Source organism: Ipomoea triloba, chromosome 1 (assembly GCF_003576645.1).
Source record: "Ipomoea triloba cultivar NCNSP0323 chromosome 1, ASM357664v1".
Classification (NCBI taxonomy): domain Eukaryota; kingdom Viridiplantae; phylum Streptophyta; class Magnoliopsida; order Solanales; family Convolvulaceae; genus Ipomoea; species Ipomoea triloba.
The window spans coordinates 9,637,810-9,650,863 of NC_044916.1; the positions used below are offsets into that span (position 1 = coordinate 9,637,810).

The 13,054-nt window shown below is 31.6% G+C and overlaps 1 protein-coding gene and 1 non-coding gene across 2 annotated transcripts; one reads left to right on the forward strand and one right to left on the reverse strand.

The window, feature by feature from the left end:
• Positions 1 to 5,530: 5,530 nt before the first annotated feature.
• On the reverse strand, positions 5,531 to 10,477 carry LOC116001292 (protein root UVB sensitive 4). The gene is made up of 10 exons (XM_031241179.1): positions 9,759 to 10,477; positions 9,244 to 9,390; positions 8,852 to 8,998; positions 7,974 to 8,036; positions 7,827 to 7,903; positions 7,485 to 7,590; positions 6,882 to 6,984; positions 6,625 to 6,776; positions 6,386 to 6,451; positions 5,531 to 6,290 (listed from the first exon to the last, which is right to left on the reverse strand). The coding sequence occupies exons 1-10, from the start codon at positions 10,239 to 10,241 to the stop codon at positions 6,051 to 6,053; spliced, it is 1,584 nt and encodes a 527-aa protein (XP_031097039.1). The 5' UTR covers positions 10,242 to 10,477; the 3' UTR covers positions 5,531 to 6,050.
• Positions 10,478 to 12,268: 1,791 nt separating this feature from the next.
• Positions 12,269 to 12,350, forward strand: TRNAS-UGA. The gene has a single exon. It is a non-coding gene; the product is annotated as a tRNA-Ser (tRNA).
• Positions 12,351 to 13,054: the final 704 nt, after the last annotated feature.

Genomic DNA, 13,054 nt, shown 5'->3' on the forward strand with positions numbered 1-13,054 from the left:
CAATTTTTTCAATTTGCGGTTATAATAAACCGAAATTTAAATATTGGGTTTTGATTCTGAATCATAATCGAAACCTTTCGATGCAGTTGCTATAGTGTCCAATTTGGTTCGAGTTGAACTGTGGTCATCACTACTGATAAGGATTATTTCCTTCATGTATTCCAAGTGTATAGCAATCTATGTAGTAGTGTAAAGTAGATGCAAGAATTTAGCCCAAAGAAGTTATTTTATTCATTGTTCTTCCCTAGTCTAGAGAGAAGGGAGGGCATATCTTCTAGGGTGTTTTTCTAGAGAGAGAGCCAAGAGAGACCCCAATCCTCTCTAACGAACGATAGTGCCCTTTAAATAGGCACTTGACCCGTACCCGATACCGAACATATGTACAAAGTACGTAGGGTCTTATACTGGGGTATATTCCCTATCAACTACATATAAAACAATAACTTGTTGGAGAAGAAAAATAAATAAAATATTTATTTAAGGGTAAAAATGTCCATTTAATATATCAGGGAAAAAACCGTCATTTTTAGAATAATTGAGGGGGCGAATGTAGATACATGAATAATTTAGGGAGAAAAAAATGTTAAAAGCATATACAATTTTAGGAGAAAAGTATCATTTTTCCTAATAATAATAAGACAAAGTTGTAACTGTGGAATTCTAGTTCCGATCCGAGGGAACCCTAAGAATTGCAATTTCATTGTTGAAGCGAATTGCAATTTCCTCTAACCAAATAATGGAATTGTAAGTTTTATGAAATTTTGTATGAATAGAATTGCAATTTCATCCTACTAAATGCTCCATGAAAGTTTATTTTAGGTAATATATTAAAAGTCAAATTCCAGTACACTAAAAGTAAACATTTAGTATACTACACAGAATGATTGCTTATAATACACAGAACTCATCTCCTTACGAGATGTACAATGCATTGTGCACCCTAGTCCACGGTATAACGATCCCCCCCCCCCCGCCAGGAGGCAACTATCCAAACAGGCTTGATATCAAGTGTCATGTATAGCCATATGTATGCAAATTATACCATGGATCACGGTCTATATTGCATTGTGGATGTTGGGTAGAGGCCTGTGAAAGGTTAAGTCCAGCACCCTAACTCTTGAAAATGTGGATAAGGAAATAAAGTTGCGTCTTCGATATGAGCTATAATTTTTGGTATAATGGTAAGTGATTTATCTAACAAGTGATATCAGAGGCAAGTCAGTCCCAACAAGAATAAGCTGTGCAGTTAAAGGTGATAAGTGCTTGGGGAAGTGGAGGAATTGCTGGGCGGAGGACGAGGAGCCTCTCGAAAATGTGACGGTATAAGGAAATAAAGTTGCGTCTTCACTACTAGCTATAACTTTTGGCGTAGTGGTAAGTGATCCTAATAGTGGACCTTGATAAAAAAAATGACATTTAGATTATGTACCTTCAATTAACATATTATGTACTTTCAGTTAACAAATTATGTATCTATAAATAAATTGAATGTACATAATATGTTAAATGCATGTACATAGTATTTTAATTGATGTAGTTGTAGTAGGTACATAATTTATTAATTGCAGGTACATAATATATTAATTGAACGTACATAATATGTTAATTGTATTAGGTACATAATTTATTAGATGCAAGTAATAAATAATATAAATGTCATTCTGGACTAGGTTCCACAATGCAATGTGAACCCTAGTCTATGGTATAACAATTGCCGTATTTATAGCGTAGTAATGGCACTATGGCAATAGTTATATCATGTATCATGTATCAGTTCTACCTTACATTTTTCCTTTTTTTCTATTGTACAAATAAAATTAATGTTCAAAAAATATATCATTAAAAATTTCAATTGAGATATTTTAAATGACACTCATATTGATTTTTTTAATTATTTAAAAATAAATTTACTAGGGCATAAAGTTATTACTTTAGTAGATATATAAATTTGGAATTTTGGATCAAATAAAAAAGCTTCTACAGGTAAAAAAAAAAAAAAAAAAAAAAAACTGCGCAAAAAATTATAACTGTAGATGCAGTCCAAATCTACAACCTAGATTGGATATTAATTTAAAAAACGCGCGATGGCATGCATATTGGTAATTTTGAGTAAGTAGGTCAGATTGTCTTTTGTATTCGAGTGCATATTTTTCTTCTTCAAGTGCATATTTCTCTTCTTCGAGTGCATCAGTTTTGTTTTAGACTTAGTTTCTCCTTTGAGTGCACATCTTTGTGTCTTTGAGTGCAAACATTTGGCCTTCAAGTACATGTTTTCCTTTCTAAGAATGTACAATTAATTTTCTTTTAATTTTCCCTTTTAGTATTTTTTTTCCTCTTGCCTTCCAGTGATCATCTTTATGCTTTCAAGTGCTCAATTTCATGCCTACAAATGCATGTGTGTCTTACTATTGTGTTAAAAAAATAATAATAATACTTAACAATTAACATTCTATTGAACACTTGTTTTCCTTCTAGTGCATGTTTTTAGCTTTCAAGTGCACGTTTTGTAGCCTTCAAGTGCATATTTTCCTTTCTAAGAGTGCACAATTAATTTCCTTCGAATTTTCCCTTTTAGTGTCGTTTTTGTTTCTCTCTTGCCTTCTAGTGATCCTTTTTATGTCTTCAAGTGCTCAATTTAATGTCTACAAGTGTATGTGTGTCTTACTATTGTGTTAAAAAAAATACTTAGCATTATATTCAAGTGAACCCTTTTTTTTTTCAGTGCAGATTCTTTGCCTTCAAGTGCACAATTCTGAGCAGTATTTGTTATATCTTGTGCATTCTTTTCAATAACATATAACTAAATTTCTAATGAAATTTGTGAGATTTACAAACGATTTGTATATGTAATTGGTTTAATAACACTTAAGTTGAATAACCTCCCTTTTTGGTACCAAAAATTACATCAATTGCACATCTATTTGCCTTCGAGTATAAATTTTTTGCCTTCAAGTGCATGATTTTGAGCTTTCAAGTGCACATTTCGTATAGAATTTATTTTAAGAGAGTTATTGACATTGTTAACCGCATTTTCGCACTGAAAGCAACCTGCATACCTAATCCTAAACTTAAATTTGGTTAATAAAGGTTACTATTGTAAGTATATAAATTTACTATTGTACATAGATAAATTCACTATTGTAATTAAGTAAATTCATTATTATAAGTAAATAGATTCACTATTATTGGTGTCATTTTATATACAACACTATTATTTTTATTATATATATATATATATATATATATATATATTATATGAGATTATCATGCAAATCTTGGTCCACGATATAATTTACCTTACTAATGGATACTAATATCACGAATCAAGGTTTATATAATAACTTGAATTCAAGTCTTAATAAAAATGTACTAGGATCGGTATCAAATAATTCCTAAGTTATCTTTAAAATTTTTTAATGAATCTACAAACTCATAAAAGCCACTATTGGCCAAGGACCTTGTGGTCCAGTGGCATCAAACTCTTCACTGGGAGGTGATGAGTTCGAGTCTCAGTGGAGGCAATACTAACTCTTGTGCTTCAATAGGTGCTTCAATAGGTTGAGAAAGTAGTTACGAATAGATACTGCATTCTAATAGAGTTAGTAGTATTAAAAAAAAAAAAAGCCACTATTGTTTTTTTTTTTTTAATTAAATGAGGAGTTTACTGAAATACAAAGCCATGTACGAAGAGTTCGATGAGACCTAGGCCCCGCACAATGTGAAAGCATAAAAACTTGTAGGTTTAAAAGGTTACGGGCAAATTATGCTATGGACCCAAGTCTGTTCACAAATTTAGAACTCTATGCTCATAATTTTATAACTCTATATTCACAATTTTAGATCTCAATATACAAAATTACATTACTCAATATTCACAATTTTTGAACTCTATATTCACAATTTTGTTATATAGATTCAAAAATTGTGTTATACTGTTGAACATAGAGTTTTGATACTGTTGAACATAAAGTTATGAATTGTGAACATAGAGTTATAAAATTGCGAACATAGAGTTATGAAATTGTGAACGTAGAATTATGAAATTGTGAATATGAAATTATGAAATTGTGAACAAAAAGTTATGAAACTGTGAACATGGAGTTATGAAATTGTGAACATGGAGTTATGAAACTATGAACATGGAATTATGAAATTGTGAACATGGACCCGGGTCCACAGCATAACAACTGAAAAGTTACTATTATATGCTTATTAAATTATTGATGCAAGTTTTTTTTTCCAAGCGGAGGGGATACGCAGATTAGCTCATGCTAAGAACCAACCTCCCTCGAGGAAATCCAAGAACATCCTCCTCAAGGGACAAAACAACCTCAGGCACAGACTGATGAAAAATCAAGAGGCCACAATCACAAGAGAGTTATTGATGCAAGTTGATAAGTCATTATTGCATGTTTATTTTACTATTACTGATTTATAAAGTCATTATTACATGTCAAAAATTCAATACTATAAATTCATAAAGTTAATATTGAAAATTCATAGTCATTATTGAAGGTTTATAAGCTCATTATTGAAGGTTCATAAAGTTACTACAATGTATTCATCATAAAATTATTGGAACGGTAATATTGAAAACAATGAGAAGTATATTAATATGTATGTAATATTGAAAACAATGAAAAGTATATTAATATGCATGTCATTTTAAAAAAATTCAACGAAATATTTTTAATGATAATTTTTATACGGAGAATATTGATTCTAGAAATAAAGGAAAATATATTTAAGCGATAATTGATCAATTGATATCATTTTTATGTACCTTCAGTATTGTTTTAATGAATCTCAAATATATAATGGTACAATTTGCTAGGTAGTAATATGAAACTCAGATTCAAATTAATTAATTTATCAAATCTATCTTCTTCTCTTTTTTTTTTTTTTTTTTGAAAACCTATCTTTTTTTTTAGTACTATTGAAGTTTGAACTTGTGACATCTCATTTAGAAGATTCATAGTTATGCCGCTCCATCACAAAATTTTTGACTCATTAATTCATTAAATCTATCTTGAGTGTGATAAGTGTAAACTAAACTTGAAAAGATCCAATTAAACATAAATGAGTTGTGCAAGACCAAACATTTTAGTCATTTATATAATCCTTGGTTAAGTCACATATGCCATTTAATATTCTTTACTGTAACTGCCTCTATCAACTATTCCCGAATATCTCCCATCTACATTGAGTCATTGAGGATTAACCTTTGCAATGTTGTACTTAATTTTAACTGGTTTAGGGAATGATTGATGAAGTCAAATACACAATAACAATCAGATACTAAAATACTCCTCTGTCCCATTTTATATTTTTAATTTAGTTAATGAAACTTGACTATAATTATTTTAAATTAAAATTTTCATAATAATAAATTTAGTATTAGTATATACAACTTATATATTTAGAAACTACACTAAAAGTACTATTAAAAACAAAAGAAAAATTTAAAAAATTCTAAAAAATAAACAAAAAAAAAAAAGAGTTTGACTAGTAATAATAAACAAGACAGATAAAATGAAACAGAGAAGGTAACTACTACTGTACAAATCAATCAGGACAAAATTAGAACTCACAAGCACAAATCAATCAGGATAAAATTAAAACTTGTCAGCAGATTCAGGGCACCTTTTGCTAGGCTGAAAGTCCATTTCATGATTTCAAATAAATGAATGTTTTCCCTTCTGATTCTACACTATTATTCTATTCCTCTTCACATTTGTGAGCTCCCTATATTCTTGTGACATAAAGGCGGAATCCACTCCAATCGCCCCTACACTCTGGCCTGACAGGTTGCGGAGGAGTAAATCATGGTGGCTCAACTAACCAACAAAAGTTAAACTTTTTTGCTTACTTTGCACAAAGAGCTCCCCTCATTTTGAGAAGTTACTCTGATACTACCGCTGGTGAGACTCGATCATTGGTCTCTTGTGACAAATTTCATCTCCGAGACCATTTGAGCTGCCTATGCGGGCTAGCTCCCTATATTCTATCTGTGTTTTACCCATCCTCATCAGTATAACCATTAAAAATCTTTAGTCAACAAGCAAACTATAGCGAGCCTGTTCTTGTGTGCTCAACAGAATGTTTTTAGAATTCCATCCCGATGATGACATCTGTTCAATCAGCAACTTCAAATTTACTTCCGCTGATTCCTTCCCATTTTCTATCAAATCTAACCATTCCTCAAGAAATGCATCTGAACGGTTCAAAACGTCCAAATTACTCTCCCACCTGCCCCAGCAACATAGAAGACCCTTGCGGACATAAAACGCCTATGTTTTAAACAATGAAAAAGTGTTTGTGTTATAGTCATGGTGCATTTTGAAGAATAAAAAGATTGCCTAAAAAATGCTTCTAAGCTTCTTACATGCAATATAGCCATAATGATTTCTGCAGTGCCTGCTCCTTCCCGCAGGCTAAGAAGTATACCATACTGTGGTCAACAAAAATCAACTATGAGAAAGCCATTACAAAAATTGATTCTTTTTCTTTTCCTTTTTCCCGTTTTGCAGCCATGCCAGTGATTGGTTAATAGCAACAGTTCTCATAGGAACTCTTTTTTGGTTTTTTATAAAGGGGGAATATCGAAATTATTTTGGCAATTACCTGTTCCATGCATCCCCCTTTGTTAGCAAATCTCTCCAGGCATAAGAAATAGAAATCCCAACTTTTTAAATTTTGAATTGTCATCATTGAAAGCTTTGGCAATTGATTCTTGGCATTTAAGCAACCAATTCTGACAGGAAAGGGTTTTCTGCCTGATATAAAGCTTAATAAGAAACTGTTTATTATTTCTCAAGCAGAAAATGAGAGCAATAAACCCCCATTACAGCATTATCCAAAATAAAGCAACAGACACATACCTTTGGCCCAAAATAATTCAATACCTTCCTCTTTGCTCACTTCTGCGGGTGAAGGAACACGTCCCTGCTCAATCCACAAGCTTACTATAATCTCAAGTCTGTCCTGGAAAAGTACATAGGGAAATCCGGTTTATTCAAAGATTGCAAACTAAGGGTCCCTTTGGAAACCTAGAAAAGGATTTTTGGAAAATGACTCATTTTATGGAAAACATTTTCATTTTCTGGTGATTGGCTGGAAGTCAGAAAACTGCCTTTTATTTGGTTCGTTTTCCAAAAAAATAAATATAAATCTATTAAAAAGTCATTTCTTATAAATTAATTATTTTAAATTGATAAATGTAATAATTCCGAATTAAAAATGAAAACAAAAGGTAAAAAATATAAATTTTTTACTGTTTGGCCTGACTCTAATTTTAATTGGGCTAGCTCGATCCAATCCAAATAGTAACCTGATAGATGGCCATAACATCTCAGATCTAAGTGAAGCCCAGCGAAATAAAAAAGATAGCATCGTACATATCATTTCATCTAAGCACAAGCTCATATGCTTCAAATATTGTGAAATATTGTCACAATGTTCCAGCATAAAAATTGAATACCAACCTTAGTCAATGTTTGTAGATGTACATGCTTTAATCCTTGATAAATACCATAAAGATCAAGTGCTGAGAAGATTGGATATACAAGAAATGGTAGACCTGCTTGCAATCTTACACAGTATATAGCGGTTAGGGATCAACAATACACAAATAAACCTAAAAAGAAACTTAAAATTGCGATATTACAAAATGATATAAATTGCATAAATTGCCATCCTGCAGGAGCAACATTTTGGCATGAAAGGCAGAATAGCATTAGGTTAACAGTGCCAAATGAAAGGAAATACTTTTTAATGAAATACAAATTTGATGTGTTAAAAGAAATTGATGTCTGGAAGGGAAAAACCTTGGATTATTACGGCACAAGATATTCAAGACAGCAGCAAGCATAAGGCCAAGATTATCAAAGCACACTAGTTGTATCTGAAACATAAAGCAAACATCAGAAAGAATTACTATGAATATAGGCTATAGAGGGAAAAAAAACAAAAACCTGCGCTTTTGCTGAAACTTCACCAAGGTTATCGGACACTGCGAAGCTTTTATGCACAGCAGTCTGGTAAAATTGTGATAAATTACACATCAGCAAAATTCAAGACCTTAGTAATGAGTTGACACGATCAAACAATTTCAAAAACACGTTGTGTGTGTTGGGGTTATAATATCTGTGTACGCCTAAACTAATAGTAGCCTAGCCCAAAGATAGTCAGACAAAATACCACTACCTAGGACATGTACCATGCAGAGAAATGGCCAGCTATAAGGAGATTGTGGGAAATGGAGCCAGCAGTGCCACAGATAGTACTGAACTACTGACAGACAACCTCATCTTCTATCATTGGATAAGGCTAGGCTCCAAATTATTCAAAGTGTATAAATAGTGAAATTTTACAATGGGAATGTATGACATCTTTCTCAGTAGTAGTGAAACTCTGTAAAATTCTAGACATGTACACTTGTGAACAATTTTAGGCCTTTGCACCATATTATAAATGAAACAGAGCCCTTAGCTGCCATTTGTTACACTGGCTTTTACTTGTCAAACTTACCTGATTACGTAAGCTAATTCTTATGTGCTAATCCCTATCACCCCCGGTCCAAAACCCAACAATGTGAATTAAAACAAGGAAAACATATTATATAGACTAACACAATCTTTAGAAGGCTGTATGTAATGCAGATTAATTTTTCTCCTAATCCAAAGAATAAACATGTTGGTATAAAAAAAACACCTAACAATTATTTGATGTCGATATATGAAAAAATATTTTTATTATATGTAGACACACACACACACATATATAAATTATAAACATGATAAATACATATGTGCGTGTATGCCTATATATGTGTGCTTGAATGAAGACTTACACCAGTAGCTAAGTAGCATGCCAAGCATATTTGTTTTGCAATGTTGGCGATAGATGCAAGCACCAAAAAGTATTGAGGGCATACAGGAGTTAGCAATTCAATTCCAATGCTCAAACTGAACAGAACAGATGTTGAGAATCTAACTCTCTGCAGTGGAGAAAAACAGAATTTAGTATCACATAGCCATGATACATTCTTATAATTGTGCTTTGCTTTCATGGCTCCTACTATAAAGGTTTAAGTTCTGTAATTACCATAAAATCTCAAAATGGTTTATACAACACAGTAAAATAATTGTTGAAGCACAAAATAAAAATAAAAATTAAAAAAATCCAGGCAATTGATAGTTCTAAATAAGCAAAAAGAAAACATGATGGAAGCAAATGCTATACCTTGAGATTGGTATCAAAAGCAGATGCCAGAGTAGCAGTGTAGATGCACCTGCAAAGTCGTCCAAGCCCATCTTTCAAGACCCAATTGAGTGCAGCTGCAGATGGAAGTGAATGAGAATAGCCAACCCCAATTGCTCGAAACATTGCCTAGATAGAATTCACAAATCAAGAATAGTCATAAGAACCAATTCTCATCAAAGCTGCAGGACACTTGGGATTTATGATTTATGAAAGCACTTAACATTAAAACAGAAAATCCTAACCATCATATCACATTCCCTGTTATGAAATACACAACCATATTTCCGTTCCTTTTCTTATTATACTTAGCCTGATAAGGGCATAGCAAAACTAAATAGTCTATTTTGAAACCACAAAAATCACTGCTAACAAGTAGGTATGCACTCAAATTCCCAACTCAACTGCATCATCTAAGCTAAAAATCCAAGAATTTAAACTCTATAACTTCGCGGTACTAATCAAGAATTGAAACAGCTGGAGTAAAAAGGAGATACCTGCGTAGCGAGAACTTGAAGAGCAGAACTGAAAACTCTATGTACGAACTTCCATTTCACATATTCCAAGTAATTCTCACTAACCTCCTTTGGAAGGAAGAAATTCCTTACAGCAGAGCCATACACGCGAACCAATCTTTGAAAACCTTGCTCGAAATTAAGACAGAAGTCCGATAAAGTGAGTGAGTTTCCGTCAAGAGATACCAATTTGAGCTCATTCCCGTCCCAACAGTACTGGGAGATGCCACTGGGCTGGCGAATTATTACTGGAAGACGCGAAGGAGCGAACGGGAAGTCTAGATTGAAGTCCTCTTCTTCTCCAAAGCAGCACCCGAAGTTCACAGGGGTCTTGAGAGAATTCGTGGTAGTGAAGGGTTTAAGAGAGGTTGTGGAGTTAGAGAGGAAGGATAGCTTATGAGATGGGATGTGGGTTTTTTGTGGAATCCATGGGTATCGAGCGTGAATATGTAAGGTGGATTGCATTGAAAGTTGATAGACTGGGAAGAGTGTAAGCTGGAGAAATCTTCTTGAGTTTTGTGTTCAAAAGTTGAGAAGAAGCTTGCTCCACAGAATTTGGTTGAATTTCGTGTTCTTCCTTTCTTGGAATTTTAATCCCATCATCAACCTACTGATATTACTCTCCTATTCTTCTTTCAGAATGAGAAACAGAGACTCTGTTGGATGTTTTTCTGTTTTATATTTTTTAAAATTGATTTTGGACTTGTGTTCTAGGGTTGAGTGGAACATATAGACACACGAAAGCTTATGAAAAGGGGTTATCGGGCCGCAAATTATGCTCCACCTTGCTTTGCGAATCAAACTTATATATTGTATGCACGTTGAATGGTGTATTTTTAATATTGAAAGAATTGTAAACTTTCAGAATGTAAATTGTGTTTATAAGTCAAAACACATAACAACGGCCTTAAATTTTAAAAAGAATAAATTGTGTATTTTTAGTATCGAAATTGCATGTAGTATTTGAAAGGAACTTGTGAATATAAACAAGGTAATCAATTACATATATGTTAACATTGTGTGTTTGTAATATACAAATTGTGAATTTTTAAAAAGTAATTATGATTATTTAGTATGTAAATTGTGTAATGGTCCACATTGAAAGGTGGACATAGGTGCACTTCAATTTCTACTTTTTTTTTTTTTCAGGGAAGTATATGTAGTGTATTATTATTATTAGATTAGTAATTTTAATCTATAATTATATTACGAATATGAAAATAAGGAATAATATATTGTATTAAGAATTGTATTACCATATTTTAATAAACAATTGTTGTACGAATATGAATTGTCTTACTATATTTTATAATATTACGCAAACATTAATAGTATATGAGTGTTTTTGGCGAAAAGTTAAAATGATGGATTTTGTTTTTATTAATAGTATAGATATAGATTAGGTTAGAAATATATGTACTGTATTATTACGATTAGTAATTTTAATATAGAATTGTATTACGAATAGGAAATAGGAAAGAATATATTGTATTATGAATTGCATTGCCGTATTTTAGTGTACAATTGTAGTATGAATAGGAATTGTATTATCATGTACTTTACACTATTACGCAAACCTGAATAGTATATAAGTGTTTTGTGCGGAAAATTAAAATGGAGGAATTTGTTTTTATTAATAATATAGATAGATTACGTTGCAGGGGAATACATATATATGTATATATATATATATATGTACTGTATTATTACGATTAGTAATTTTAATCTAAAATTATATTACGAATAGGAAAGTAAGAAAGAATATATTTTATTAAGAATTGTATTACCATATTTTAATGTACAATTGTAGTATGAATATGAATTGTATTACCGTATTTTACAATATTACGCAAACCTTATAGTATAGGAGTGTTTTAGACGGAGAGTTAACATGGAGAATTTTGTTTTTATTAATTAAATAGTATAGATATAGATTATATTCCTGAATGAGAACGATATAATGATTCACGTGAGGATATGTCTAAATTACTACACTTTCAAAATTAAAAATTTTGTATAATTACAATTATTTCACCACAATTTAAATTGATTTTAATTTAAACACGTACTATTGATTTTGGATTTTGATAGTTTTTATTAGTCTACCGTACACGCTCGCACATGATGTAACTTGTACACACATACACACAATTGAATATTAGGTACCGAATAAGTTATCTTCTATTGTTAACCAAACTTACCACGAGCATTATTTTGCGACTCAAACTTATTTCAAATTAGATTATTAACTATATGAATTTGTCATATATATTAAAATTTGGGAAAGCCAATATTCGGCATTAGTTGATGTGTTGAGTTTCATGCATGTTGTCATGTTGTGTGTATGCATTAATTTATTGTGTTTGTTTATTAATATTATTTATTAGTTTGAAAATTACCATATATGAAATAAATCTTTTGGGCAAGAAATGAAAATTGATATTATCAAAGTGAAAATAATTCTAATATGTAACTAACAAGTTTTCAACAAAGTTGATATGTCCGAGTGGTTAAGGAGACAGACTTGAAATCTGTTGGGCTTTGCCTGCGCAGGTTCGAATCCTGCTGTCGACGCTGGAGGCCTAAGCCATTTACTTGGCTATTGTATAACCATTTTAACAATTTGTGAAAAACAAATTAAATTATGGGCTGAGTCAAATCATTACTGCACCTCGTTGAACACTTCTACCCAACTGCAGCTCTTCGCCTACTTTTACTTGGCTATTGTATAACCATTTTAACAATTTGTAAAAAACAAATTAAATTATTGGCTGAGTCAAATCAACGTTTACTAAATTTTAAAACGAAAAATTACATTTTTGGTCCTTCAGTTATACTCATGGTACAAACATAGTTCATGAGTTATATGAGTGATCATATTTAACTCCTAAGTTATGTACGGAGTGACGATTTTAGTCTCTCAAGGACTATTTTTATCACCAATTTTACACTTAATAAAGTGATTGATTTGGTCATTCAAAGACTAAAATCTACTCCATACATAACTTAGGGGTTAAAGATGGTCATACATATAACTAAGCGACTAAGTCTGTATCACGGATTCATGGGTATAATTGAAGGACCAAAAATGCAATTTTTTTTTTCATTTTAAAATAAGAATTTAAAAAATAACAATAAAAACTTTAACTAAAAGAATATATCTTGTGTGAGACGCTGAGACCTTCTTATGTAAGACATACATACATACATACATACATACATACATACATACATACATACATACATACATATATATATATATATATATATATATATAT